Raw genomic sequence first — 27,831 nt, 5'->3', positions numbered from 1 at the left:
CTCATTCGCAGAGACTCGTAATGGTCGATATGGTAATGTTTTCTGTACCTTTAACAATTATGGAAGGAGTCTCCAGTGTCAGAGGTGAAGCTGTAGCTTTAATTTTCCGACGTCTGCAGGACAGATGAGTTACGCGTCTTTGCAGTTTCTCAGAATTAACGGTGAGCGAACGACGGTGTATCGCTGCTCTAGCGTGAGTGAGAACCTGTTTCGTGGACGTTCAGCAGCGTCACACGTAACTATAAACGGATAAAAAGTATAGTGTCGTTTTGTAAGAAAAAAACTTGTAATCGTAGACGGATTGCTGCGATATAAGAGGAATAAAACACCCGTAGATGTGCTGTTATTGGGAACAGTAGCTCCGCTGTTTCCGCAGCATCGCTGATTATTTTCCTGGACCAGCATGACACACACAGGGTCGCAGTCTACAGCTTTAAAGTGATAGTTCACCCAAAAATGAAAATCCTGTCATCGTTTACTCACCCTCATATCGTTCCAAAACCGTATCACTGACTTTGTCCTGTAAATGATGTAAGTAAATGATGACAGAATTTTCATTTTTGGGTGAACTGTCCCTTTAAAAGCAGAGTTTAGTCCTAGAGGATTGAATTCCAGACCAGTTTAATGAATTTCAGTCCTTTAACACACCGGATAAACCTGGTAATTAAACCGTGGAGACAAATCGGGTGTCTCCGAGCGCTACAAATCGCGAAGCTGTGCTGCTGCTGCGCTCCAGGACCGGATCTGACTAAATCCCGAGCTGTCGTGTGACGTTTAATCCAGCGAGAAATTATGACCTCTGTTCCGCTGCACTAACATCCCCATCTGTGCTTCTTCATAACGTGTCTCCCTCAATGACGCGCCGGGGAAATCATCCTTTCAGACAAGCAGCGGGCAAAAATAATGAGAACATGCTTCCCCCTGACCCCGCCCCCCTTAATGCTGTACATTTAAATACGTTTTATCAAAAGGTGAAATTACTGACACACTTCCTGTCTCCGTGTTTCCGCTTTTAAATGAAAACTCCATCCTCAGACACATGAAGCATGTTTATATTTCAGTATTTCTCATGTGTTTAGTGCTGTGTTTTTGTTTTAGCGGTTGTTAGATTTCGTGGAGACGTTGCTGCGAACGCTGGGCTGAAACTCCCAGAATGCACTGCAGCTAAAAGAGGACAGACTCTCGACTCGGCTAGTTAGCGATGTACGAGATGAAGTTTCCGGAAGCTGATCAGTTTGAACAGAGTGTACCAGATGAGAGAGCTGGACGGGCTAAAACACTAAAGCGCCGCCGCATCGCTTCTCTTTAAGTAGAGGTAGAGCGAGGGAGGAATTCCACCGCACCGCTGTAAGCAGGGAGACGGAAAGAATCGTGCGTAATGTACGGAACCGTTCATCGAAGTAAAAATCGAGCACCGATGGAAAACGTCGACCTGAAACGAAGACCGAGTTCATTATACAGATTAATAGGCAAATTGTCCGGGGTTGGGTTTCCTCACCCTTTTAATCGAGCGCTGAGGTTAAGTGGGAACGTAAATCTTGTCCCTGCTCCTCTTTTGTTTTTTCTTTCCTTAAAATCATGGGTCATATGACTTGATCATGTAAATATCACTTATATTAAACATTCAGATCGCAAATATTTGAAACAGGTGACCAGAATTATAGATTTAAAAAAAAAATAAATCTTAAATTGCATGAAAGGGTTAAATTCAGATATCTAATGTCATGATTAAAACCTCTAAGGCAGAAATTAGAGCGTTTATGGACGATTCTTATTTCACCAACAGAGGGCGCAGGTGTCAATCATCCACCCAGTGATGTGTAAAGTGTGTGTGTGTGTGTGTGTGTGTTTAAAAACAGCCTCTTGTTTAGCCGGGGTTGCATGTTTCATAGATCCCTTTGCACCTACTTTTTAAAAAAGTGCGGTCTTGTCCTCTTTATTTTATTGTGGACTGTAATTTGCGGCGCCCCGACCGATCGTCACAGCGCTTCAGAGAGGGTCGACTAGTGCGGGGGGGGGGGGGGAAACCTCTGTACCCCTTTTTTTAAGGAGGTGTTGTTGATTTTCAGGTCAAACAATTTGTTAGCTACGTGTTAAACAGCTGCTTCTCGGTTTAACGTCGGTTTCTCGGCAAGCTTCTAGGAGCAGACCGAGACCCCCCTCAGAGCTTTAGACTCTGATTAGATTAGATTAGATTAAAGCACAAAACGAGGCTTCGGTGACGAGGAACTGAAAGTCTGAGGGTTATTTATTTATTTGTCATATTAGTAATGAGAGAGTAGAGATATTCGGGTGTAGGCCCGAGTGTTTCCGTCACGACGAGACACTTGTTTTAAAATACTCAGAAGTAATCCAAAAATAATGCAGAATGATTTATTATTGTGGTGTAGTAATAATAATAATAATAATAATGCCAGAATAACATAGTGGATGTTTTCCTTACAGCGTTTAATGTAATGCAGTAAATATTATTGTTATTCCTGTTACCTCAAGCGGTAAGAATTCTCATTTTCCTGTGAAAGTTTTAACGGCGTTTTAACGACCCGGTATCTTCCTCATCCTGCAGCTGCGTCTCATAAAAACGCGAGAGTTTGAGAAGCGTTCGGAGCTTCGAGCTTGGCGTCCCCCCCCTTCTTATTCTTCTTTCTCTCCGCTCTCTTCCCCGCTCGGAAAGGAAACTTTCATCATGACCCTGATTTATGAGCGTCCACGCTTCCCTCAACCCCCCTCCCTCCAAGTCTCTTCGAGTCCTCTTCCCTTCTCCGTATAAAGAAAAGCTGTTTTTTGCGTCGTCGTATTTCTTTTTCGGCGTTTAAGGCCCGAGAGCCGTAGGGGCTGGGGACGGGACGGGTGCAGGGAGGAGAGAGAGAGAGAGAGAGAGAGAGAGAGAGAGAGAGAGAGCGCTTCTGCTAATGCGGCGCTCTCTGTAGACCATGTGACGACAAACACGGCGGTCAATAAAACCGATAACGTTGTGGACGAGCGGAGGGAAGCCGCCGACAGAGCGAATAGAGTTGGCAGACTGAGAGACGGGATCGTTTCTCTCACAGTCTGACGAGTTTTCGGTGTACGGTTTTATCGCTTTCACAGCGACGTTCTTGCTTTTTCTCACCAGAGGAGGGAAAAGACGCAAACTGTATAACCTCAAGCTACTGAAACAATATTTAATGTCGTCGTGAATTGAATTCTTTCTCTCACGCCGATCGATATCCGATCTGACAGGCGCTATAAACTAGCCTGGGAGGGTTCATCGTGTAGCTTGCAGAGTGAGGGAGATGACGGAAAACATCACCGTGGTTATATGGAGATTAGTTTAGCGTAGTTAATCCTAAACTGAGCCGTCGGTGGAACATTTCCGTTCACGTGCACGTTCTGTACGGAATAAAACACTGTGTGTTGCGCTGTCGTGGTGAAATAATCAGCGACGGTCCGGTGTGATCATCCAGAAGCTGATTCATTTTCATAACAGCACAACCACAAGTGTTTTGTTTATTCCTCTCTTACACGACAGCAGTTTACCAATTACAGTCTTTCTGTTTATTAAAGAACGACACGTCCGACTTTTTATCCGTTTATATTTACATTTGAAAGTTGTTCGTTCCTGTTCTTGCTGTAGACAGTCGTAAAGAGTAAATTTCTCCGTCCCGAAGATGTCGGAAAACATTTTTTTTTTCCTTTTAACTCTGTCTGTTATGAAGCGCTGACGCTGGAGACTCCTTCCATTAATGTTAAATAAACACATTTGTCCTTACAGAAAACTTTATCGCTATCGCTGTTGCCTTACTGTTCAGGATCTTCAGTGGTAATTAGGGGGCGATGATGATAATCGATTAATTTGTAATCCTGAAAGGAAATGTGTAACTCGTGAATTGAGATGTATACAACGCGAAACTTAAAAAAAATAAATAATAATAATAATTCTTGGACATCATCATCAAGTGGTACGATCCTGTCCGACGTTATGATTTAATTACGTTAATATAGTGGTATCGTAATTTATAGCACGTAGGTGACTTAATTTTGACGAGGAGTAACACGGCGTGACCTTTGACCTCGAGCCCGGGTTTTGGAGCTGCCGAGCCTGTGGTACTTCAGGGGAGGAAAAAAAAAGAAGGTTGAAAGAGTGATGGGCTGAAGAGCTCGTAACCATCCAGAATGTTCCCTGCAGTCGTGTCACCGGGTTTTAATGACGCTGAGCTGCCTTTGAAAGTGTTGTGGAAGGTCAGAAAGGCACCAGGAGGATTCTGGGAGTGCGGAGGAAGACAGGAAGCGGCGTATGCGGCGCTACTCGGAAAAGGCCAACCCTTCTGACGCGGAAAAGCGCAGCGGAGAGGTCATTCAGGTCGGGAAGTTCTCCGACGTAAACACACCTGATGTCAACAAAATGGCGCCCTCAGTAAACAGATTTCCTGTTCCGTGATTTTCTACTCGGTTTTACTTCGCACATAGCGTGGGTGTTGTGAAAGTGTGTTTTATACACCACAGCGTGGTTGAATTCTCCATTCTGATTGGTCATTAGGCGTGCATTATTTACGTGTAACAGCACTGAACAGTAGGTTAATATCAATGCTCTCGTTCCCGTTAACAGCGCGTGCACAGGGATGTGTGCGGCGGACGCACTACGTAATCTAAGACTAATAATAAACGGATGATGTTGCTTAAGAAAGTAAAATGTATCATCATTGACGTGGATGAATTTTTTTTAAATTTATGTTATTTATGGAAGGAGTCTCCAGTGTGAGTGCTTTAAACGTTTCTCAGAACAGGAAAATGTTCAGGACAGGGACGTTTACGCTTTCAGGTTGCTCTGTAAAATGGATAATTGTGGTTTTTTTTGGGGGTGGGGGGGTGAGGGAATTACTGTCGCTATAACGTGATTAAGAACAGGAAGTAGCTTGACTCACGGACATTCCACGACGTTAATTATAACAATAAACCTTTGAAATGCGTGCTGTGACGTCCTTTAATAAATACTTGTACTAAGTAATGTACTTTCACGCAGAAATAATCCATAAATTCAGAGATTAACCGTACAACTGCGACCTCGCTCTGGGAATTCCCCAATTCCAGCTCTGAATTAGGAAAAAGCAACTTTCCGAGTTTCGCCTACGGCGGATTGCCGCGTTAGAACTTTTACTCCTTTTTATTTCCTTGAGTGTTGGTGTGTCAGTCTGCTGTAGTGGTGTTAGAATACATCGTGATACGATACAGCGCCATGTAAAAACGTGACGACGCTGCAACGTGGAAATCTGCGTTCTGTTAATTATGCGTCGACTGCAGTTGCACTGTTTGAACACCAGAGGTCCCAATCGGCGAAACCCATAGAGTTCAAGTACAGAGAGCGAGAGCACGCTGGTCACGTGATGGCGGTCTGGCGTGGAGCGCCTGCGCCGTTACGGAGACGGGAATCACCTGCACGTGTGAAGTGACCTCTGGATCGCGACGTGTTACAACTGTCTTCAGTAACTTTCAAACCATCTGCAATTTTTATCTACCGTGATCTACCGTCTGTGAGGCAGAGGCCACGGAATTAATTGTTTTTAGCATATAGTTATCTTATCGTAGGATTTGTTTACATTAGTAAACCTCTCTAGCTATTTTAAAATGTATTTACAGTTTTATCCAAATAGAAATAAATAAAGAGTCTTAGCAGTCATCATTCTTCGCGAGCCCGGTATTATGAATCGGATCGGATCGGGTCGTGAGCAGAGCGTATGGTTACACCCCTCAGTCCTCAGTCTTTATCTCTACCTAGTGATGTTGTTGAAGGTTATGTCTTGTGTTGATTGTCAGGCTCGCTGGTTCTGGGACGCGTACTTCAGCTCCATGAAGGCCATCGGCTTGACCACGCTGCAGATCATCAACGATCGCATTTACCCCTACGCAGCACGCACGTACGAGCAGTGGAACAACCCTCCGGTCGTGGTGAGTAAATACACACCGCACTGAGCATCAAGCTCATCAGTGCTAGTTCGTACACGCGTTATATATGAGCTTTCTGTTGTCCTTCCTTAACTGGGTTTGCTAGTGCAAGAGGTCCACTGTCGTAATAATAATAATAATAAAAATAATAACAAATTATTAAGAAACAGCAGAAGGAGGAAGAAAAGAGAGAGGAAGAAGGATGAATAAAATCATAAAACTAGATTTAGTAAAAAAAAAACCCCTAAAATTAAAACAGAAAAAAATTAATTATGAGAAAACAACATAAATAATAGAATGTGTAAAAAAAAAAAAAAATCAAATGGAAAGAATCATAAAAATTGTTGGAAGAAGTCATTAATACAGATAAAAATAAAAAAAAGTTTGTAAAAAAAAAAAAAAGCAAAAATAAAAAAGAATATAATCATATAAAAATAAAATGAATGCGAATAGAAGAATTTATTTTTAAAAATAGAAATAGTCAGAAATAAATAGAATTTGTGTCATTAAAAAGTAAGAAACCATAAGAATGAAGTTTGTAAAAAAAAATATATTAAAATAAGACATTTAAAAAAGAGGAAAATTTAATTTATTTAAAAAAAAAGTCAGAAAAATACTTAAAAAAAAAAAAATTATAGTTTAGTCCATCAGCTAAATGCTAACCAGAATGGCCGACAAGCAGCTGATGTGCAGTGTGAGTTATACCTGAGGCAGTGGACAGGCCGAGTGTGTTTTTTAAAAATAAACACACGTGACACGTTTGTTGACGGAAAGAATCCGTCCAGTCTGATACGTTGGTGTTCTGATGTCTCCGGTTGCACAGGGACAGTCTCTCTCTTGCTAAAGGTGGGGGGTGGGGTGGGGCTGGGGGTGGGGGTATTGGTGGGGGGAGGGGCCGTGTTTTATTTGAAAACGCAACCTTGACGTTAAGCAGTGAAGACGTATAAGCAGCGAGGGTTGAGCTGAACGAACGTCTGCATTGTTCAGTTTAAACCCAAGTCACGTGTGTGTTCTGCGTCTGAGAATCCGCTTTACGCTTTACTGTGAAAACACAGACGTGCCTCAGGCGTGTTGTTTATCGTGCCTTTAGGGTTGTGTGGTTCTTGATGAAATACGAATAACGTTTTTTAACGAGTAATTTTATAAGGAATGATGTGTGGAAGTATTACATTTTTACGTTACTATATCAGCAGTTTGCTCTAGCTCCATTTTCCTAGCGCTAAAGTCCTGAAGATAAAAGTTTGTTTTAGAATTTTTTTTATTTGATGAGTTGATGTGAGTTTTTGAATAACAAAAGGCCATTTTTTGAAATAGAAAATTAAAATGAAATGTTAGTTAAAAAATGTTTAAAAGAAAGAATAAAAACTAATAATGGAAAAATGTAATAAAAGAATTGTCGAATAGAAGAAATCATACAATTAAAAATAGAATACAAATTTAAATCGAGGGAATAAAAAATTTATAGGAAAATGTCATTTGTAGAAAAAGTCATTAAAATAGAAGAAATATGTTTAAAAAATGTGAGTTTTTGAAAAACAAGCAATTTGTTTTAGAAAATAAAAATAACTGATTTGTAAAAAAAAAAAAAAAAATTAAAAAGGAGGAAAATTTAATAGGAGAGAATAAAATAAGAGAAATATAAATTTTATTGGAATAGACAAGAGTTAGTAAAAAAAATTATTAATCTTTTTAAATAGACGAAAAAATAGACGAAAAAGTCATTAAAACAGAAGAAAATAATCCACGACGAGGCGTTGTGACGAGTTACTGACGTTGATTATTTTCCTACAGCGACACCTCTGAAGTGTTTTATTCCTCTTACACCACAGCAGTTTACCAACGAGCAACATTATTTTTATTAAAGAGCAAAGCGTCGTCATTTTTATCTGCTTATAGTTACATTTAACGCCTGTTCTCACTTGCGTTATAGCCGCTATAAACACGCGTCACGTTACGCCTGTCTTTTTTTCCCCTCGCTCTCGAAGAAAATAAAAAGCGTAAACTCGTCTGTCCTGAAGACGTCGAAAAAACTACAGCTGTACCTCTGACACCGGAGACTCCTTTAAACTAACAAATAAAATACCGTGCGTCCTGTTACTATAGAAACGATAACGTGTTAGACCGTGCGCGTTAATATAAACCTGCGCTACCGTTAGAGCTGCTTGTGTAGAAAACGAATCGACACCTTTCTGACCAATCAGAGTAGAGAATTCACCAAGCTTCAGGTAGGCGTGAGGTCATGTGGTACAGCGTCTCTGCACTCATTGGTCACGGTGACTTCTTCAGGTTCAAAGAATTCACAGATTGCGTCGTGATTTTACGACGAGTTTGTCGGCTCGTCAGATGTTGCACTTGACTTCCTGGTCTGCTTTCGTGTCCCGGGCCGCCTTCAGCGTCGCTCTGGTCTCATCGACGCCGCCCGGGACCCTTAGAGAGGTTAATTGCGCCGTGTTCCTGTCCTTTAAACATTCCAGCATTAAAAGAGGGATGAAGTATTTTCCCGTCGAATCACACGGCGCTATTGGAACCGAGCACTAAATAAATCAAGTGCTCTTTTTTTTCCCTTTTCTTTTTTCTTCTGCCGTTCCGTATCCACCGGGACGTAATTGAAAACACATTTCTTGAGCTCCTCGGGTGTTTTTGGAGATGCTGTCAAGTTCGCCTTTTTGTGTTGTGGCTCTGAAGGGACTCGGACGCGAGCGGGACAAGTCTGATCCGCGCCGCGCCCGTTTCCTTACGTGTTCTTTCTACTCGGATTGGCTTTAGGAGCTAATTTAGTTTTCGTTTGACTTTTTTTTTTTATATAATAATATAATGATATGTTACTTGCTTTTCAAAGCATTTTCATCTCTGAACTGAACGCATCTCTGAACATGCAACGCCCTTTCATAAAGGAGCGGGCGCGTTTACTTTACCGTTTACTCTAGTACTCTAGCGACAATGCTAATTACACCGCGTTCACCTGAAAAATGTATTAATTTAAGGCATCGTCGTCAGGTGTACTAGTTAAAAATAGTCAATCAGCGTGTGTTTTTTTTATTTAATGAGTCCAAGCTAGTATCGGATAACTAACTGTCCTAGCTGGCTCCTGTACTGTAGATTAGACTTAATATTATTCTCAGATGAAATAAAGATCGGTGAAAGTACGCTGACGAGGAGGTCATTTGTCTCCGCTGTAGCTTTGGTTAACGTGGGACGTCCCACAACTAATAGACACAGCGGTGTTTTTATTTACGTCGGAATATTGGCAATGAAATATTTTCCTCAAGTTCAGCCGAGTCACTAAGACGGACTCGCGTTTCTGTCCGTGTCCGTTTTTCTCCCTTCACTCTCAAACCTGCGACCTGATTGGTCAGACTGGTTTTTTACGGAAATTTTTTCCACCCAAAAAAAGAAAAATGCTGATGATTGAGGGGGAAGAAAAGTCCTCAAGGTGTTTTAATGCCAGTCGCACCTTGATCTATAGACGTTTCGTGTCTACGTGAAAAGGAATAATGATAGTTTTTAACGTTTTGTTCCGGAAGTTGCTATAAGGAATTGCGCTCGCTCCAATCGGAGCGCTCGTCGGGACAATGTCAGCGTTTCATGCGCCGAGCTCCTTGTGATCGAACAGCGGTCCACACTTTCATCTGGCTTCCATTTTCGCCTAATCCCAAAGCAGCACTCGCATGATTCCAGCTGCAGGATTCGCCAAAGCTTCCTCGGCCCACATGAAACGGCCTGCAATCCCTCACCGTCACTCAGAGCTGCTCGTACGTCCCCTCCTTCACTGAAGCCTTAACAAGCGATCCAGTGGTTTACGATAATAATAGCCTACTTGTACTCCTATACGTTAGCCAGCTATTTAATTTCTCTCGGCGGAGGGAGGGGGGAGAAAAATCACCCCATGGCGATCGATTAAGATTTCTTTTCGTGTTTGCCATCTACGGGATGCGATCCCAACCGGACGAGTAGATGGAGGTTTTTAATGAAAGAACGTTATTTATGTTCCTGACCCATTCCAAATAGCAGGTGAACGTCACACTGATCTTCTCACAAAGCGTCTCTCATAAAAAAACAAAAAAACAAACCTTGTTTATTTTCCCGACTCGCAGGCTTTCAGACGCACACCAAACCACACTGGAGCCTTCTCAAGCAGACCGGAGAGCATTGGGTTCCAGGCAGAGCACTCAAGCACCACTTTACCACTTATATGTCACAGTGGTACTTTAATTATTTCCCCTCGGCTCGCGTGTCCGTGTCAGACACTTCAAAGAAATTTCCATCGGCTAATGTAGTATGTTTTTATTAGTAGGACGGTTGACTGATGCCGAGCGAAAGATGGCTGCGTCTGTGGTGGCAGACCGTGGCAGACGCAGCGAGCTGGTTAACCGCCAGCCGTCTGAGCACCTGCAGGAGGAGGAGCCTCACGCTGGCCTCCATGGAGCGTAGCATGACTGTGAACATTTTAGTAATGACGCTGCGAGCTCTTGCAGATGTAGGCGTGTAGATATATGTTTTTATATACCTGCATTTACACCTCAGTGCTACTGAGATCTGGATTCTGATGTTGATTCATGTCCTGTAACAGCAGCTCTGACAGTAGTACAGCTGGTTTTTATTAATTAGGTTTTTAATAATGTTCTCATAGGTTAGCGTTTTGTATAGTCACACAGGACGTCTGTAGGCGTTTATGTAACGTGTATGGAAGGAGTCTCCAGTGTCAGCGCTTTGTGACAGTCAGTGGTGAAGCTGTAACTTTTACGTTTTCCAGACAACTTCATGAGAGAGGAGTTTACTAAATAAAAAAAGACCGTTATCGTTGGCAAATTGCTGTAGTATAAGAAGAATAAAACACTCGTGGACCTTCGGGGTGTGAACGGGAACTCTGCTTCAACTGAGTTTTTCGTTTTCACTCTAGACAGGATGTAATCGGATATCGGCGGTGTTAAACGCGTAAGCGGCAATGAGCCTTGATAGATGACCATAGAGAATATATATGTATACATATGTGTGTGTGTGCGTGTATATATATATATATATTATGTTATAAAGAAATGAACGGGAGGTTCATGTGTGAGCAAATATAATACGGGGGAAAGAGAATGACGTCTTAATGACTTCGAGATTACTTGAAACATCGAGCTTTTTATTTTTTTTTCTCATTTTGACTTCTCTAAAGTGAGTGAAGATGAAGAAGAGGACAAACTTGAATGAGGAAATCAAAGGAGTTTGTCATTTGTGTTTGAAATTGATAATGGTAATAATAAATGGATGAAAGTGTGCATCATTTGTAAGCGGAATCGGGGAATAAGTACAGAGAGGACACGGGCGAAAAACACAAAGATACGACTCCGTTTATTATATTGATCTTTTTTTATAGCATGAACGATGCTTTCGTATTACTGCGAATGCGTGAATTTCAGTAAAATGCGGTAAACTCTGGACGTTGCTGCTAAAAGACACGCTGATGTTGTTCCCGGTCGTAAATGTAAATGTAAATTGTGCAGCCATTCTCAGCCAAATCTGAGTGAAATTTTCCCATGTTATAAATATATAGTCTTGGGTGTATACTGTACACACTTTCACCCCGACCTGTTCAACTCTTCAGAATGAAATGAATTCTCGCACTGCAGAACATCGTGGCGAGTAGAAATATCCTGAATTTATCTCGTATTTCCAATGAGAAGTTTACGAGAAACCAAAGATAAGTTTTCTGATCTTGAGTATTTCTGTCCGGAAAGAAGAAACGGGATGAAATTGATAATAAGATGATAAGAAAATTCAAAGCTTGAAACCTGTGAAATAAACTAAAGACAGGACGAATCGTTTTGCTTGTTTGATAATGCTCATAATGCGAAATACGAGGTACAGTTTCTCATAAACAAGATATTTTCATTTGCTACGATGCAGACGATCATGGTGACTTGACAGAGTTTCTCGGATCTGCAGCACTTCTGCAAGGCTTCACTCGTTCCTCCTCCTCCTCCTCCTCCTCCTCCTGGAGGCCGGTAAAGAGCAGAGCTGACATGACCGCATCAGAGAGCTTCCAAGCGAGCACTTTGCGATATTTACTTTACAGCGTCACTTGATCTCCGCTCCAGTCCGTGCATCTTTGGGAGTTTATGGGCTGTTTTTAAAGCAGGGCCAGGAAGAAGAGCCAAGCCTCACACTGGCAGCAGACAACCACTGACGCCTACGATATCCCAGCACCCCCAGCGTCACCCGAGTCCTGCCAGGGCACATGTGCACCCCCACTGCACCGTCTCCACAACAGCGCGGCCATAAAATTCAACTCGCAGTAAAAACGTCCGAGACCTTAAGCGTTATAAAAGTGCCGAGTCATGCAACGACGTCTCATCTGAATACGCAAATATTTTATTTCCTTTTTTTTTTTAAAAAAAAAGTCAACAGGAAATTCATTTCATTTCATTCATTTTAACAGGAAATGAACACATAAGAGTTTAAATCACGGATGTCACTTTATACAGCTAATAATAAAAAATAAATAAATACATTTTTTAATACCTGCCCGAATGCCACTTCAACACTTTACAGATAAAGTCAGATTACCTATTGAATAAGTATTTAAATAAACAAATGAGTGTACATTAAATAAATTAATAAGCAAGTAAGCAAGCAGGTAGGTAAACAAGTAAGGAGTAAATAAGTAAGAAAACAAGTGAACAGTTAAGTAAAGAAATGAGTACATTCATGAACAAGTAAGTAAATAAGTAGTTAAGTAGAGAAGTGAATAGGTAAGTGCACAAGTACTTATGTAAATAAGTAAGTAAATAAGTAGTTAAGTAGAGAAGTGAATAGGTAAGTACACAAGTACTTATGTAAATAAGTAAGTAAATAAGTAGTTAAGTAGAGAAGTGAATAGGTAAGTACACAAGTACTTATGTAAATAAGTAGTTAAGTAAAGAAGTACGTACGTAAACAAGTAAGTAAATAATTAGGTACAGTAAGTAAAGATGTAAGTAGGTAGTTGAACCCGTACAAACACGAATAAGTAAATAAGTAGGTAAGTGAACAAGTATATACTGTACATAAACAATTAATTTCATACATAAATAAATAAGAAACTAAGTAAGTAAAGGATTAAGTACGTAAGTGAACAAATACAAACGTAAGCGAATAATCAAGTCAACAGGTAGGTAAATAAAGAGCTAAGTAGGTAAATGAATAAGTGCATATGTAAGCGAAGCATCAAATAAAGATAAGTAAATACATGGGTAAGTAAACACGTATATATGTAAACAGTTCAGTGACTAAACAGCTAGGTAAATAACTGAGTAAAGAAATGAACAAGTACATACGTAAACAAGTAAATAACGAATTAAGTAGCTAAGTAAAGAAATAAATACTTAAACAGGTAAGTAAGCTAAGTGATCAAGTACTTATTTGCTTACATAAGTAAACAAGTAGGTAAGTAAGTAAATAAGTCGGTAAGTAAAAACCAGAGCCAGATTTCTCCGTATATCGAACAGAGCGCTGGATTCGGCTCCTCCCGAAGCTTCACACTTGGAGTACACGGTGAAGAATGTAGCGCTTATACAAACAGGGCATTAAACGGATTAGACTCTGGTAGATCTGCGGGTGCTTGGAGAAGACTTTTTCCATGGCAGAAACACTTTACGGGCAGCTTCGGGTCCAACGTTGGGCGCATTTTCTCCAAATTACTGGGAGGAAGGTCTTGGCTCTTACAGGCCGAGCTGGATTTCTTTGCTCGCTGGCACTGATGGTGTTTGAAAAGTTTCCCAAGTTTTGAAGGAGAAGGTTTAGACAAAGGTCACAGCACACTCCTCCAGCTGCTTGTTACCTCCGTTTCAGTCTCTATTGTGTGAGCTCGAAGCTCCTCGCTGTTTTTAATCGTCCGTTCGGCACCGCGAGTTTGTCGTTTTCGGCGCAATCTTTAATTTTAATTCCCATTTAAAGCCATTTTCTGGGCTGCGGTTCACGTTACCTCACTGTGCTTCAAACCGTTTAGTCATGGAAAAGGTTTGCATTTATTCTAATGAGAAGAACAGTAAAACATTCGCATCAAATTGTCCATTTTCCTACTATTTTTTTAAAATCTGACAAAAGCAAGAACTGTGCAGTGTTACACCGTCTTAAAGGTTCTGTGTAGAACCCTACAACAGAACGCCTGACCAATCACAATCCAGAATCCAACAGCGCTGTGCTTCAAGTATTTCATATTTCAGGGAGGTGTTCAGTGACACCAACATTGTCCTATTATGATTATGATTCTGTTCGGATAAATACACCCTGTGTTTGCATTACGTGTCCTCTTGTCCTCTTTAACAGAAGTGGTCCAGCGTGAACAGTCCGCTCTTCCTCCCGCTGATTCCTCCACGGTCCCCGGGATTCACCGCCGTGGTTCTGACCTACGACCGGGTCGAGAGTCTCTTCAGGGTCATCACAGAGATCTCCAAAGTGCCGAGTCTGGCCAAGCTGCTGGTGGTCTGGAACAACCAGAACAAGAGTCCACCTGAAGGTTCGGATCAATTCTACATGAAATATAATTAGGGAATTAAATCATCAAACAAACTATTAGGTAAACATATAAATAGGTAGGGATGTAAGTAAACAAGGAAGTAAGCAGGTAAGTAAATAAACAAACAACTAAGTAAACAGTTAGGTAAATAAGTAAGTCAGCAAGTAGGTAGGTAGTTAGGTTAATAAGTAGGTAAGCAGGTAGGCAAGTAAGTAAGTAAACAAGAAAGAATGTAAGTAAACTAGTAGGTAACTAGTATATAATTAAGCAAACAATTAACTAAAAAGTACATAGGTAATCGGGGTAAGCAAGTAAATAAGCGAAGAATTGATTAAGTAAACAAGTGGGGAGGTAAGTAAAAAAAATAAGTAAACAAGTACATATGTAAGTGAGTAAATAAAGTAGGCAAGTGAACAATTACGTAAACGAGTATGTAGGTAGGTACGTAAGTAAAAACCTAAGTAAACAAGTTCATAGGTAAGTGAGTAAGTATGTAAACAAGTAGGTAGGTAGGTAAACGTAAAAAAAAAAAAAAAAAAAAAAAAAGTAAATAAAAGAATGCAAATAAACCAGTAGGTAAGCTAACAGATAAGTAGGTAAACAATTAAGTAAACAAGTACATAGGTAGATAGGTAAACCAAAAGTAGGTACGTAAACGCTTATGTAAACAAGTAAGTAGGTAGGTAAGCAAATAAGTGAGTTAGCAAGTAAATAAACAAGTAAGCAAGTGCACAAGCAGAAGATAAAATAAAAGCATAATGATTGTGACCTCTCCAGGGGAACTAGCTAAAACGGCAGAAATCAATTCAGTATAAAGTATATTTAATGCAGATTTGATGTTAAATTGATTTAAAAAGTAGCATTCTGTTTTTACAAATCATTTTGTGCATTTTATACTCCACATGCACATTATCAGCACATCTGTCATCTGAGTTGTTCCTGAATTTCTGCACCACATACAAACTTTCTGTTCCGTTTCGGTCCTTCACTACGAACGAGTGCGACGTTGTTAGTAGACACAGTTGTTGAACGCTGAGAAAGGGAGTATAAATTTCTTGTTGTGAAGTAGACTAAATTAAATCAGATTTCATTTCTCTGAGAGTCGAGAGTCATGCCATGCGCAGAGCCGGAGCCAAACTGCTTTTCTGGCTCGTGTTTAGTTTGTAAATGAGAAGCAACTATTTGGCCCCTGGACTGGTAAAAGTGTAGGAAAAAAGGCCAGTGGAAAATATTTGCGCTCTTGAGATCTTAGTGTGTTGTGTTTTAGTGTTTCGTGTTCCATCAGTCATTACATACACTTTTATGTTTTATTACAGTTTACCCACTACTGGCAGTTAAATAAAGAAAAATAATTAAACAACTACTACTTCAAATTCCTAAATCTTTATATTGCAGGACTTCATGCTCCATTCTCAGATTGTAAAGCAAAACGAGTGTTTCATTAAAGTACTGTGAGACCGTAAGTTACTATGAGCTGAGATTTGTCTTACGGTTAATATGAGACAATTTTAGCATCAAAGGATCGACTTTTTTCCAGTTAGTTTCTCACTTAAAGGCGCTATACAGTCAGGTCCATAAGTATTTGGACAGCGGCACAATTCTGGTAACTTTGCCTCTATACACCAGCACAGTGGATTTGAAATGAAGCAATCGAGACGTGATTGAAGTGTAGACTTTCAGCTTTAATTCAACAGGTTTAACAAAAATATTGCATTGAACCGTTTAGGAATTACAGCCACGTTTTTCAGAGTCCCTCCATTTCCTCAGGCTCAAAAGTAATTGGACGGTCGCCTGATCGGCAGTTTCTTGGCCAGGTGTGGCCTGTTTCCTCGTTATTTCATGACCGATGAAGGAGATAAAAGGTCTGGAGTAGATTCCAGGCGTTAAATTTGCATTCGGTAGCTGTTTGTTGGAACTTTCACTATGCACAAAGAGGTGTCGATGCACGTGAAGGAGGCCATCATTACGCTGAAAAAACAGAACAGACCTATCAGAGAGAAACCGGAAACTTTAGGAGTGGCCAAATCAACAATTTGGTACATTCTTAAAAATCAGGAAGGCCCCGGTGAGCTCAGGAACACCAAAAGGCCTGGAGGACCACTGAAGGAATGTAAAGGGGATGATCGCGGAATGCTTCACTTGTTGAAGGAAAACCACTTCACAACATCTTGCCAAGTCAAGAACACTCTGGAGGAGGTAGGCGTATAAGAGACGATCTCATGAATATAAATACAGACGTTTACCTCAAGATGCGAATCACTGGTAACACTCAAGAACAGAAAGACCAGATTAAACTTAGCTTCAGAAAACATCTTTAAAAAAAGTAAAAAAGAAAAGCCTGACTGGTTCTGGTACAAGATTCATTGGTCAAATGAAACCAAGATTAACTTATACCAGAGTGAGAAAGACAAGAGTATGGAGAAGGAAAGGGATGGCTCATGATCCAAAGGATACATTTACATTTATGCCCTTATACACAGCGACATATGTTTATCTCATTTATACAACTGAGCAGTTGAGGGTTAAGGTCCTTGCTCATAGGCCTTGATTTGAACTCACAACCTTCTGATCAGTAGTCCAATGTCTTAACTACCGAGCTACCATATACCACATCGTCTGTCAAACCTGGTGGAGGAAGTGTTATGGCATGGGCATGTACGGCTGCCAATGGAACTGGGTCACTGGTGTTTATTGATGATGTGACTGCTGATAGAAGGAGACGGATGAATTCTGAAGCATTACAGCGCTATACTTTCTGACCCTAAACATACAACAAAAGCAACCCAATCGCTTCTTAAGGCAAAGAAATGGCTTGATCTTAAATGGACAAGTTAGTCACCTGACCTCAACCCAGTTGAGCTGCTTTTCACTTTCTGAAGACAGGAAGACCTACAAAGAAGCAGCAACTGAAGGAGGCATTGACTTCAAAGGCTTTGCATCCAAGTATTAAACATAATGTTTATATGTATGATTGATAGTTTGTCCAGTTACTTTTGAGCCTGTTAAAATGGAGGGAAGGGCTGTAATTCCTAAATGGTTAATGCAGTATATTTTGTTAAACCTCTTGAGTGTAGCGTTAAAGGCTACACTTCAATTACATCTCGATTGCTTCATTTCAAATCCATTGTGGTGAAAACTCTCACACTGTCCAAATACTTATGGACCTGACGGTGTATATATATACAGTGAATATGGAACCTCAGTGTGTTTCTGTTTCAGGCGGGAATGAATTTATGGGTCGTTAGAGACGCGTCACGTAAGCCGATGTTAGCCGTTATTTATTAAAGCTCTCTCTCTCTCTCTCTCTCTCTCTCTCTCTAATGATACGTCTTAACAAGGCAATTAGCTATGTGCTTGTTTATGGAGCCTTTACACTAACGGCTCGGGGAAAAGGGGGAACAAGAAATTAATTATATCCTCGGCGTAGATTTTAGTAATGTAATTACGCCGAGGAATACTTTGAAGTGGACTAATGGGCGAGCGTTGCCTTTGATTAGAGGCGTCAGTGGAGCCAAGCTGGAGCTTTGTGACCCATTACGACTAATAAGGTCCTCTTCACAGGTCAAAGCTGAAGCCCAGGCTGAAATAAGAACGGATTTCCTCCTTCTTCTTCTCCTCCGTCTCCTTCTCCTCCCCGTTGCTGTTGGTTGTCGTGCTTGTTTACATCGAGCAGTTTTGAGATGCTTCCAATGTCGGTCACTTTTAAGTATAGCGTTTTTTTCGAGGGACTTTTATTAACCGAGGTGATTTGTGAGTGATGTTTCTTTTCTGGAAGCCGAACGCTAGTAACAACGTACGAAGCCGATTACAGTCCCCGAGAGCCGTCTTTGAGAGCCTGGCGGTTTTCTACTAATTCTGCGGACACAGAGAAATGATGTGTGAATCATTTCAGTGTTTGGTTTATTCCCTGAATGCCTGTGCTTTACTAGACAAGAAAGTACACGAGAAGCTCTGTAAAATCCGTATCGGTACGGTCTCAGAGTTTAATTACACACTCCCCCAGTGTCTTAGTAAAGCAGGACCTTCTCTGTAGCTTTATTAGGTGACACGATACGTGCCATCCATCTTGGCCGTGCCATGGAGCGCTCCCAAGCTCTTACACGACTGAAAATACAGCGGCTTGTCTTTCTTGCCCTGCGAGGAATGTCGTTGTGGTCGGATTCGTACGTGCTCCTTGTGTTTGGACGTTTCTCTTTGACCTCGCCATGACCATCTTTTATTTCTCAAACATAAAATATATTAAACTGACAAAAGAATATTAATAAAACTCTCGGTTTTTTATTTCTTCTTTCCTCCTGTGCAGAATCTCTTTGGCCCAAAATCACCGTTCCTCTCAAAGTGGTGCGCACCAAAGAAAACAAACTCAGCAATCGCTTCTTTCCCTTCGACGAGATCGAGACCGAGGCGGTGCTGGCCATTGATGATGACATCATCATGCTGACCTCTGACGAGCTGCAGTTTGGATACGAAGTAATGAACGACGCTTCTCGGTTATTCTGCGTTTCCTTGCTTCTCTTGTTTGCCTTTTAGCTCCTCCCTCTGAGGATGTGAGTACGGGCTGTGCGATATGGCACGAAATTAAATAAAAACGTATTACGATACGTAGACAGTTCTGCAATACGTATCACGTTATGTAGCTTTGCTATTATACTACCAACAAAACAGTCCGAATTTAATGACACTTTTATTTAACGTCTACAAAAAAAATGTTTAAGCTTCCAATCAGTGTTTGTAATTGTAAAAAAAAAAATACTTACGATCTCAGAAAAAAAACATATCGTGACGTAATTTATCACGATATCGGTATTATCTTGTCGTATCGCCCGTCTGCAAAACACACTTTTGCAGACTTTTTTTATTTTTTATTCCACACTGAAAAAAAAAACCTCATTTAAAACATTTCCCCTTTCATTATCCTATATACACTTTCAATACGTTGGTGGAAGGAGTCTCCAGTGTCAGCGCTTTGTAACAGTCAGAGGTAAAGATGTAACGTTAAGTTTTCCGACATCTTCAGGACGGAGGAGTTTTAAACAAAAAGCAGAAAATAGATATGCTAATTAGGATTCCTTCGTTAGGAGGAAACCTGTCGTTATTATTAGTGTTCTTCTTCTTCTGCTTATTATCATTATTCTCCTTATCTCCCTAAAGTGCCCAATAACTCAAGATCTGAATGGTAAACTGTTGTGAAATTTGGCACATTGATACTACAGCCCACGAGTAACTCCCACACCACAAAGGGCCCACATGAGTCCATAGGTGGCGCAACAGGCCACGCCCAAAATCTACAGGATTTTCCCTCTGCCCCATAATTCCAAAATGTCTGAAAATTGGTATACATGCCTTATTTCTCATGGGGAATTAAAAAAAAAGGCCATCGGGACTCATAAAGTCCACCAGGATAGATTTTCCAGTGCATTGAAAATGTGTCCAAAGCTACAAAAATCATCAGCTCATGAACCGTAGGTCCGATTGACTTGAACTGTGGTACATATGTGTGGGATACATGTCTTTCTATAGGGTGATGAGCAGTAAGGAATCAAATAAAAATTGGCCGAACTATTTACATATTGGTGAACTGACAACTGTTGCATGTATTTCTTGTGTCCATAAATCTATGGAATATTAACCTATGGACTCGATCTGTGCCACACACAAAGAGGACACTACTGTATGTTACCGTGTGCGATGGCAACCTCATATCTCCGAAAACAACGACATTAGAAGGAATATTATCCTTGATAATATCTTATATTATGGTTAACAATATCTTAGACCGTTAGATGGCGCTGTTTGCCTTGGATCGAGCAAAAATACATTTTGTTCAGATTAATGTTATAGCAGCAGGAACAAATTCAAAATAATGTGAAAGTAGCGATGTATCAGCACGAAGTAATTCTCCAAAATTCTCACTAACTCCTGATTTTTCTCTACAACGATCATATATATGTAAATGTACTTCCTGCTACTCATATATAGTGAGATTTCCCGGGTCGAATGCTAAGTAAAACATTAACTTGGGTTTCGAAAAGGCGGGGTGGGCTCAAAGATTAAAAAAAAAAAATCCTAATTTTATTCGGATCTTTTTTAGCTTCTCCTATTAAACCGACAGAGACCTAATCTTGACAAATCTGACAATTTACCTAATGCACCTTTAAAAGTGTTTATTTCAGAACCGTGGCCTCTTTTCAATCATTCCTCGTGTCTGGACCCGAACGCAGGAACGGTATTCCGTGATATCTGTGGGATTTCGTAGTTTGGAGTATAATACGTCGTTGAGTATTAATGAATGATGTTTTCATTCATTAATTTATAACGGCGCACAAATGGTTGGTTTGAAGTAGTCCTTTGTGTCGTATAGGTGTGGCGGGAATTCCCGGACAGGCTGGTGGGATATCCCGGTCGACTCCATTTATGGGACCATGAGATGGGGAAGTGGAAGTACGAGTCAGAGTGGACTAACGAGGTGTCGATGGTGTTGACCGGAGCCGCGTTTTATCACAAGGTACCATCGCCCGAACCTCTGACCTTTTCGTTCAGTTCCGATCATCTCAACACGCCTCCAAACACTTTTTAATCCGTCTGATTCCATTATCCTTCCGTATTCGTTTTGTCTTGCAGTACTTCAATTATCTGTACACGTACAAGATGCCGGGAGACATTAAGAACTGGGTGGACGCTCATATGAACTGCGAGGATATCGCCATGAACTTCCTGGTGGCCAACATCACGGGGAAAGCTCCTATAAAGGTAAATACCAGGTCGAACTGAGTTCGGTTTCTTTCACTCGTTGCGTTTACAGCGCTTTTGTGCGTCGTAGTTAAACTTTCCAGCATCGACCGTAGATCACAGTGACACTATGAATTAGATTTGATTATATTTCGTGAGATTTGGTGTAAGCTGCGTTTTGGTGCAGAGACTCGTGGCCTTTAACACCTGCTGACTTGTTGTGTTTACATTTCACTATTGAATTCTCAGATCGTGATGGAGTGGAATTTAAAGGCTTTTTACAATTCGGACATTCTTTTGTCCTGAAATTCAATAAAATGAAAATAAAAAACAACCTCCAGACCTTTTTGTTTTTCCATAAACAGAATGTCTCTAAACCAATCAGAGCTCTTGATATTCAAGAGTGTACGTGCGCTTCACAATAAAAAAAAAAGTTCCTTGTAATATTTTGTATTAAGCTTTAATCTGAACTAATCTAATTCATGAGCATGAACAACCTTTGTAAGTATATCCTGACTCGAAAAATAAGAACGAGACTGAGACGTTTGAATAAACATTTAAACAAGGGTTTATTGTCGGTATGAATTGTTTCGTTTTCGAGTAATTTTATTAATAGTGCAGTCTGTTATCAGATCGTTTATTGGAATTTGAAAAAAAAATCATCATAAATTTTAGCACATTGGAAATATTCAAATAGTTATTCCATAATTCCCCTGACAGAACCGTTTAATTACAGAAATACTGCATTTCACATTAATAAGCTGCTTTTTTATTCTTTTTTTTTTTTACTTATTAAGTTAGAGAAAGAAAAAAAGGCTGGTGAGGGAAAGACTGTTCATAGCTGCTGTAACATAAGTGAGCGTTTGTTTCGTAGACGTTCCACAACGTTAAAGGTAAATGTAAACAGGTAAAAGGTGCGACGTGTCGTCGTGTAATCATTAATAAGCTGCGATTTGGCACGTTGCTGTGGTGTAAGAGGAATAAAACACGGGGACGCGCCACTATAGGAAAATAATCAACTTTAGGGTTGTCACGGAAACGCTGCGTCATCACGCCGATCTGTCGTTGATTTTTTAACTGTAACAGCACCATGCATACACACACACACACACACACACACACACACAGTGTTTTATTCCTTTATGTCACACACGGTAGTTTTTCTTCGTCAGAACTTTTTTAAACCTCTGACAAGGTGTTTCAGAAGAATGAAGGTCATGAAAGATTAGTTATTGTTATGAGTTTATTTGAAGCTAACGGTCAGATTCAGGTAAACTCCTGATCCACGCTGACCTGCCCTGCTTCCTGTGCAGGTGACGCCGCGTAAGAAGTTCAAGTGCCCCGAGTGCACGGCGATAGACGGGCTGTCGTTGGACCAGACGCACATGGTGGAGAGGTAAAGTATAAACCGGGGGTAGGACAGAGCGGAACGCTGGGAGCTCTCAGGACCTGGCATGGCTTCCGTCTGCATCTGAAACACATTCTGTACGTTCTCCCCCAACAATAGCCTCATTGTGGCGCTTCACAGGAGACATGTGCATTCATCAGCCAAACACTGAGGAACTTCGTCCAATTTCAGGCTGCGTTTGCGTGCCAAGCTCGAGTCTGATCAGCACGCCGACGTTCACGCTAAACCAGAGAGCACAAAACAGCGCCTCCCGTTCCGACTAGCTCCTTTACAGAAGAAAGAACGTACTCAAGCGGACAAATCACTACACGCACACACACATGTTTCTAAAAATTCTTCTATTAGTTTCTATTTCAGTTCAGGAAATACACCAAAGGCAGTTCTGCAGTCTACATTCCTTCTGTGGGAACCTTTAAATGTCTTACATAGTGTGTTCCCTGTTAGCTAAGAACCCTTAAAGAGTGTACCAAGATAGCCAAATTAGCATAAACTCCTGACAGGTTCTAGATATTATGTCGAACATAACGAGCAATGATTTGTACCACACTTACCCAATGATCTTCAAGTGCTCTTTAAGTCTCCATGGGATAATGAAGGCTTTCCAGAAGGGGGTTCTTCGAAACCATGTTGAGAGGAAAATATTTAGTTGTAAGGTTCTACATGGAAACTCTCCTTCTTAGCTTTTTATTTTATTTTGAAAGCCAAGAACCTGTGAGTCTCCAAAGGAGCCCTAAAGAACTCTCGAAGAACCGAAGAACCGGCTAAGTGTGTGATATTGCTCATTATTTTCTTCTTGGTACTCAGAACCCGTCAGGAGTTTAACGTATGAAAAGAAACTTAAAGAACCCTCGAAGAACCTTATTTTCTAAGAGTGTGTGTATTAACTGGTTATGTATATGATGCAAACTCCAAATGATTGCTCAGTATATTCTTCTTAATGTCTAGAACCTGTCAGGTGTTTGATCTCCGTGCACTCTGAGGGAAAGGGTTCTTGAGGTTTTAGGTTTCTTGAATAATTAAGGGTTCTCAGCTTCAAAAAAAAAAAAACAATAATAAAAATAAAAAAAAGTTCTTTTAATGCTAAGAACTCTTAATTATCCACCAGATCCGTAAACAAACACTTGAAGAACCTTGTACTGCCTGGATAAGTGTGTGACACAAACTCCAGCCATCTGCTAGTCGGTACACTCTTAGGAAAAACGGGTTCTTTACGAGTTCTTTACGTTTAGGTTGAATTATTTAGGGGTCTTGGTTATTTGATAGGCTTACTTTGGAACCTTTTTGAGTGAAAATTATGCACAGGAACTTTAAGGGTTCCAGCAAGGAGCCTGAAGACCCTAAAGAGTCAGTTAATAAAAGGACAGATAGATGGTTCTAGAGAAACGGCGCGAGGCGGAAAGTCGAGGTTCGGCTGCAGAAGAATCGCGTGGCAGTGCAGATACGTAACTGCGTTAAGAAAGTTAATTGCGCTCGGTTACGTGCCACCTCTGCGTGAGTGATGGCTTTAACACTTGAAAGTGAGCCGGGAGCCCGCGCTCCGCTCCGGGCCTGAACAAGTGCGTGACCTTGGAAGTGAATAAAGAGTGTTACTAATAGAGTCTGGCTCCACAGACCATGCAGCCCTTTGACTGGAGGCTCAACCGAGATTGATGGGGTCTTTCTGGTCACGCTTCTCGCTCTGAACACGCTTCCTGCCATAAAAGCCAGGCTTTGCACCACTCCCCCAAAAAAATAAAAAATGCCAGTGCTCAAACAGTGGCTTGCATAAGTATTCACCCCCCAGCCTTTAAAATTTTCCTCATTTTGTAGTGGGAATAATTGGGATTTTATATTACAAATACCTCAAAATATTGCCGTAGAGGGAAAAACGTATATAGTTAGCAAAATTATGTACAAATTTTAAAAACTGATCTTAGGATATTATGATATCTCTTGTTTTGGTGTCGTTTGGTCCCGATTTGCGTTTCTCTCTCCATAAATTAGACTAATTTCACTGTACTTGCTAAATAATAATACCTACTGCTGTTTTAATACAAACTGAAAATGAGGAATGTTTTTTTTTTAAAAAAAACAAAGATTTATTGGTACAAAATTACACACTACAGATCATTAAAGGCTCTTAGTTTCTTTTTAAACAACAACTAACGGTTCTGGGGAAAGTTCCTACATAGAGCCACACAACCCGGCATTTCCTATCAGAAAGCAGAAGCGTTGTTATGGAGGATGGGAACCCGTAATTATCCACTGGACCATTAAAGTACTTCTGTAGGTTCTTTGGTGCGTTTGTGATGGTTCTTGGGCTTTTTATTACGTCCTGAAGAGGTTCGACTGGCGCTCGAGCCCGCCTCAAAACTCGACTCTAATGTGAATCGAGGTCGGGGTAAAATCCGCGTAACGTAATCCCCTCCCCACTCGGTTGTCTTTGCTTGGACTCGGAGGCTAAAAAATACATCTGGTCAATCAGGTAAGAGTTTATTTCAGAGGTACGGGCGCAACCAATAAGCCGATAAGTTCACTGGAGTCCGTCCATAGTGTCACGTGATCTTAATATAAATACACCTGTTCTTGGAAGATGCCACAAAATTTTGTAAAAGTATAAATCATTATTTAAAGAAAAAAAACTTTGAGCATCTCTGAGTGCTATTAAATGAGTTATTAAAAAATGGGGAAAATATATGCTGTAGAGAACCTGCTGAAGAGCTTGAGCGTAACTCTGAGCATGATACTACCGCCACATGCTTCACAGCAGGGACGGGTTTCCCCTTGCACATTAGAAACTGTAGATATCCCAGTGCAACGTGCGACGTCTCATTAACGCACACCTGTAGTATACACATAACGGTTCTTTTCTTTTCCTTCCTCTCAGGTCTGAGTGCATAAACAAATTCGCGTCTGTATTCGGCACCATGCCTCTGAAGGTCGTGGAACACCGTGCTGATCCCGTTTTATACAAGGATGACTTCCCGGAGAAGCTCAAGAGTTTTCCCAACATCGGGAGTTTATGACCGAGTCCCGCTCCTGTTCTTTACGAGACCTCCGTCTCGTAAAAAAAAAAAAAAACACATCACAGAATGCTCTAGGACTCATCGATGTCGTTTAACTTTTAAAGATAAGAGCGCATAAGGGGAATCGTCCTGTTGCTGTATCTACACGTGTTCTTTTATCCAGATGGATCACCAGGAACTTGGAAAGAAGAACCAACAACTGGAACGTCACAGAGCAGATTGTGTCTGTCGATAACACTGAAAATTCGGGTCCACTGAAAAACAATGTTTGACCTTGAGAAGCCCAAATCGTGTCTTTTTATATGTTTTTATAGAAAACGAGGGTTGGATTGGAGAGTCTCAGAGCAGTGTCAGTATATTAAACTTGCCGGAGCTCTCGGTGGTCCGAATTTACATTTCTCACGCTGAATTACTCACATTTTACTGTATTTACTGAATAATACTTACTACTATTCAATACAAACATGATACACTAGAGCTGCTATGCAAGTAAATGGAAAAAGCTCATTTTCTCTGCCGCAAGCAGGAACTTAAATCCTGTCACATTTTGGTTCCTACACTCTCAGAAACAGTGAAACGTTAAGGGTTTCCCAGAACCATTAGATATTTTATTTAAGGCGCTAAGAACGTTTAATTATCCAATTAAACTTAACGTTTCTAGGTAGAGTCGTACAATAAATTGTTTCCTGGCAGAAAGCTTTCCAAGTAGAACTGTTTTAGAAGCTAGGAACTCTTAAATTATCGAACGAACCATTTAGGAGCCTTTGTAGAACCCTGTGGGTACCAAGATAGCAGTGTTAAACTCATGACAGGTTCCTGGTGTAAAGCAAATAATGAGCAGTAATTTGGAGCTTGTACTGCACACTTACCGATTTAATACGTGCGCTCTTAGGAAAAAGGGTTCTTTAAGAGTTTGTTAGGTTAGTAAAAAGTAAACTAATTTAAAACCAGTAATGGTTCTTTCGTGCTCACTCTCTTTCTCTGGGACTACGTATAGAGAACGTTTAGGATGGGAAGAACCATTTATTTTCCAAAGAGCCCTTTGTTCTAAGAGTGTATTTATTACCTGAGTAAACGTGCAGCTCAAAGCCAGGGTTCTTTCATGGTATTTTAAAAAATTAACGGTTCTTTAAAATATTTTTATTGGAAATTACTTTGTTGTAGAGTTCTACATGGAAACTGAGTTCTCCCAGAGACATAACCAAAAAAAAAAAAGTTGTTTAAAGTTTCGATGTAGAACCCTACAAGAAAATATTTTCTCATCAAAAACTTTTTAGAAATTTAAGAACCCCAAAAATGAACCATTAAAACAGTTGAAGAACCCTGTAGTACCTGGGTAAGTGTGTGATCCAAACTCCTCCCACGTAGTACTCGGTACACTCGTAGAAAGAAAGCGCTCTTTAAGGGTTCTTTGAGGGTACAGTATGTTGAACAATTCAGTGTTATTCACTTTAACTACAAAAAAGGGCTCTGTGAAGCTGAAGCTTCAGATCTCCAGAGAATCTCCAAATTATTGCTCGTTATTTTCTTCGTAATATCGAGAGCTTGTCAGAGGAGTTTTAACGTTTAGCTGTTGAGGGACGAAACCGGGTTCTTGAAGCTTCCAGCACTTTGTTATCGGGGAAGCGTGTTGTAGGGTTCTACATTAAACCTTAAAGAATTCCCCCGTGAGGGAAAAGCTGAAGAAACAACCCTTAAGGCTTCTAACTTTTCTGTACAGTGTAGAACATGTCCAGGTTTTACAGGTTTACAAGTTTTTTTTCTTCCCAAAACACCTTTAGAAAAAAAAAAGTCGTCACATTTTTTCCAGCAGTTTCCAGTCAAATGTTTAGAAACTCCTCAAAACTTCAGAAATTGGAATCTAAACAAATTAAGAAACACCGTGAGGGTGTGGTCGAAGATGTATAAACACTGTCCTTGTTTTTATCAGAGGTACGTTCACTTAATTTATCTAACAGTCAAGCGTTCTTAAAAGGATGTTTGGGTTTTAGGCGTGAGCTGCGGAACAGAGGAACCCGATTTGTACAGTAAACACAGAGGTGCCAACATTTATGGTTAACTACAGCGTTTATGTAATATTTGACTTGTTCCTATGGCGATACTGGAGCTGAAAAATACGTGGTTTTTTTGTTTGTTTGTTTGTTTGTTTGTTTGTTTTTAACTAAAGCAGAAAGAAACGAAATAAAATTCACCTGGAGTCGTGAACAGTCGAATTCACCGAAGGGGAAAGGACGCGGACGTGTACGATGCGTCTTTTCTTTTGTTCTCGTTGTCTTTTTGTCCTT

General features: G+C 40.5%; 1 protein-coding gene across 1 annotated transcript in view; it reads left to right on the top strand.

Moving 5' to 3' along the window:
* ext2 (exostosin glycosyltransferase 2) overlaps window positions 1-25,939 on the top strand; it is a 35,374-nt gene extending 9,435 nt beyond the window's left edge. Inside the window, exons 9-15 of the mRNA XM_053634102.1 lie at window positions 5,794-5,925; window positions 14,215-14,404; window positions 18,708-18,874; window positions 20,766-20,909; window positions 21,026-21,154; window positions 22,447-22,529; window positions 25,408-25,939. Coding sequence (XP_053490077.1) covers window positions 5,794-5,925; window positions 14,215-14,404; window positions 18,708-18,874; window positions 20,766-20,909; window positions 21,026-21,154; window positions 22,447-22,529; window positions 25,408-25,546 — 984 coding nt within the window. The 3' untranslated portion in view covers window positions 25,547-25,939. The remainder of the gene's footprint in view (window positions 1-5,793; window positions 5,926-14,214; window positions 14,405-18,707; window positions 18,875-20,765; window positions 20,910-21,025; window positions 21,155-22,446; window positions 22,530-25,407) is intronic.
* Window positions 25,940-27,831: the final 1,892 nt, after the last annotated feature.

This window comes from Ictalurus furcatus, chromosome 10, assembly GCF_023375685.1.
Source record: "Ictalurus furcatus strain D&B chromosome 10, Billie_1.0, whole genome shotgun sequence".
Classification (NCBI taxonomy): Eukaryota; Metazoa; Chordata; class Actinopteri; order Siluriformes; family Ictaluridae; genus Ictalurus; species Ictalurus furcatus.
The sequence above is the reverse complement of the archived record's forward strand: the minus strand, read 5'-3'. Positions and strand labels throughout refer to the sequence as shown.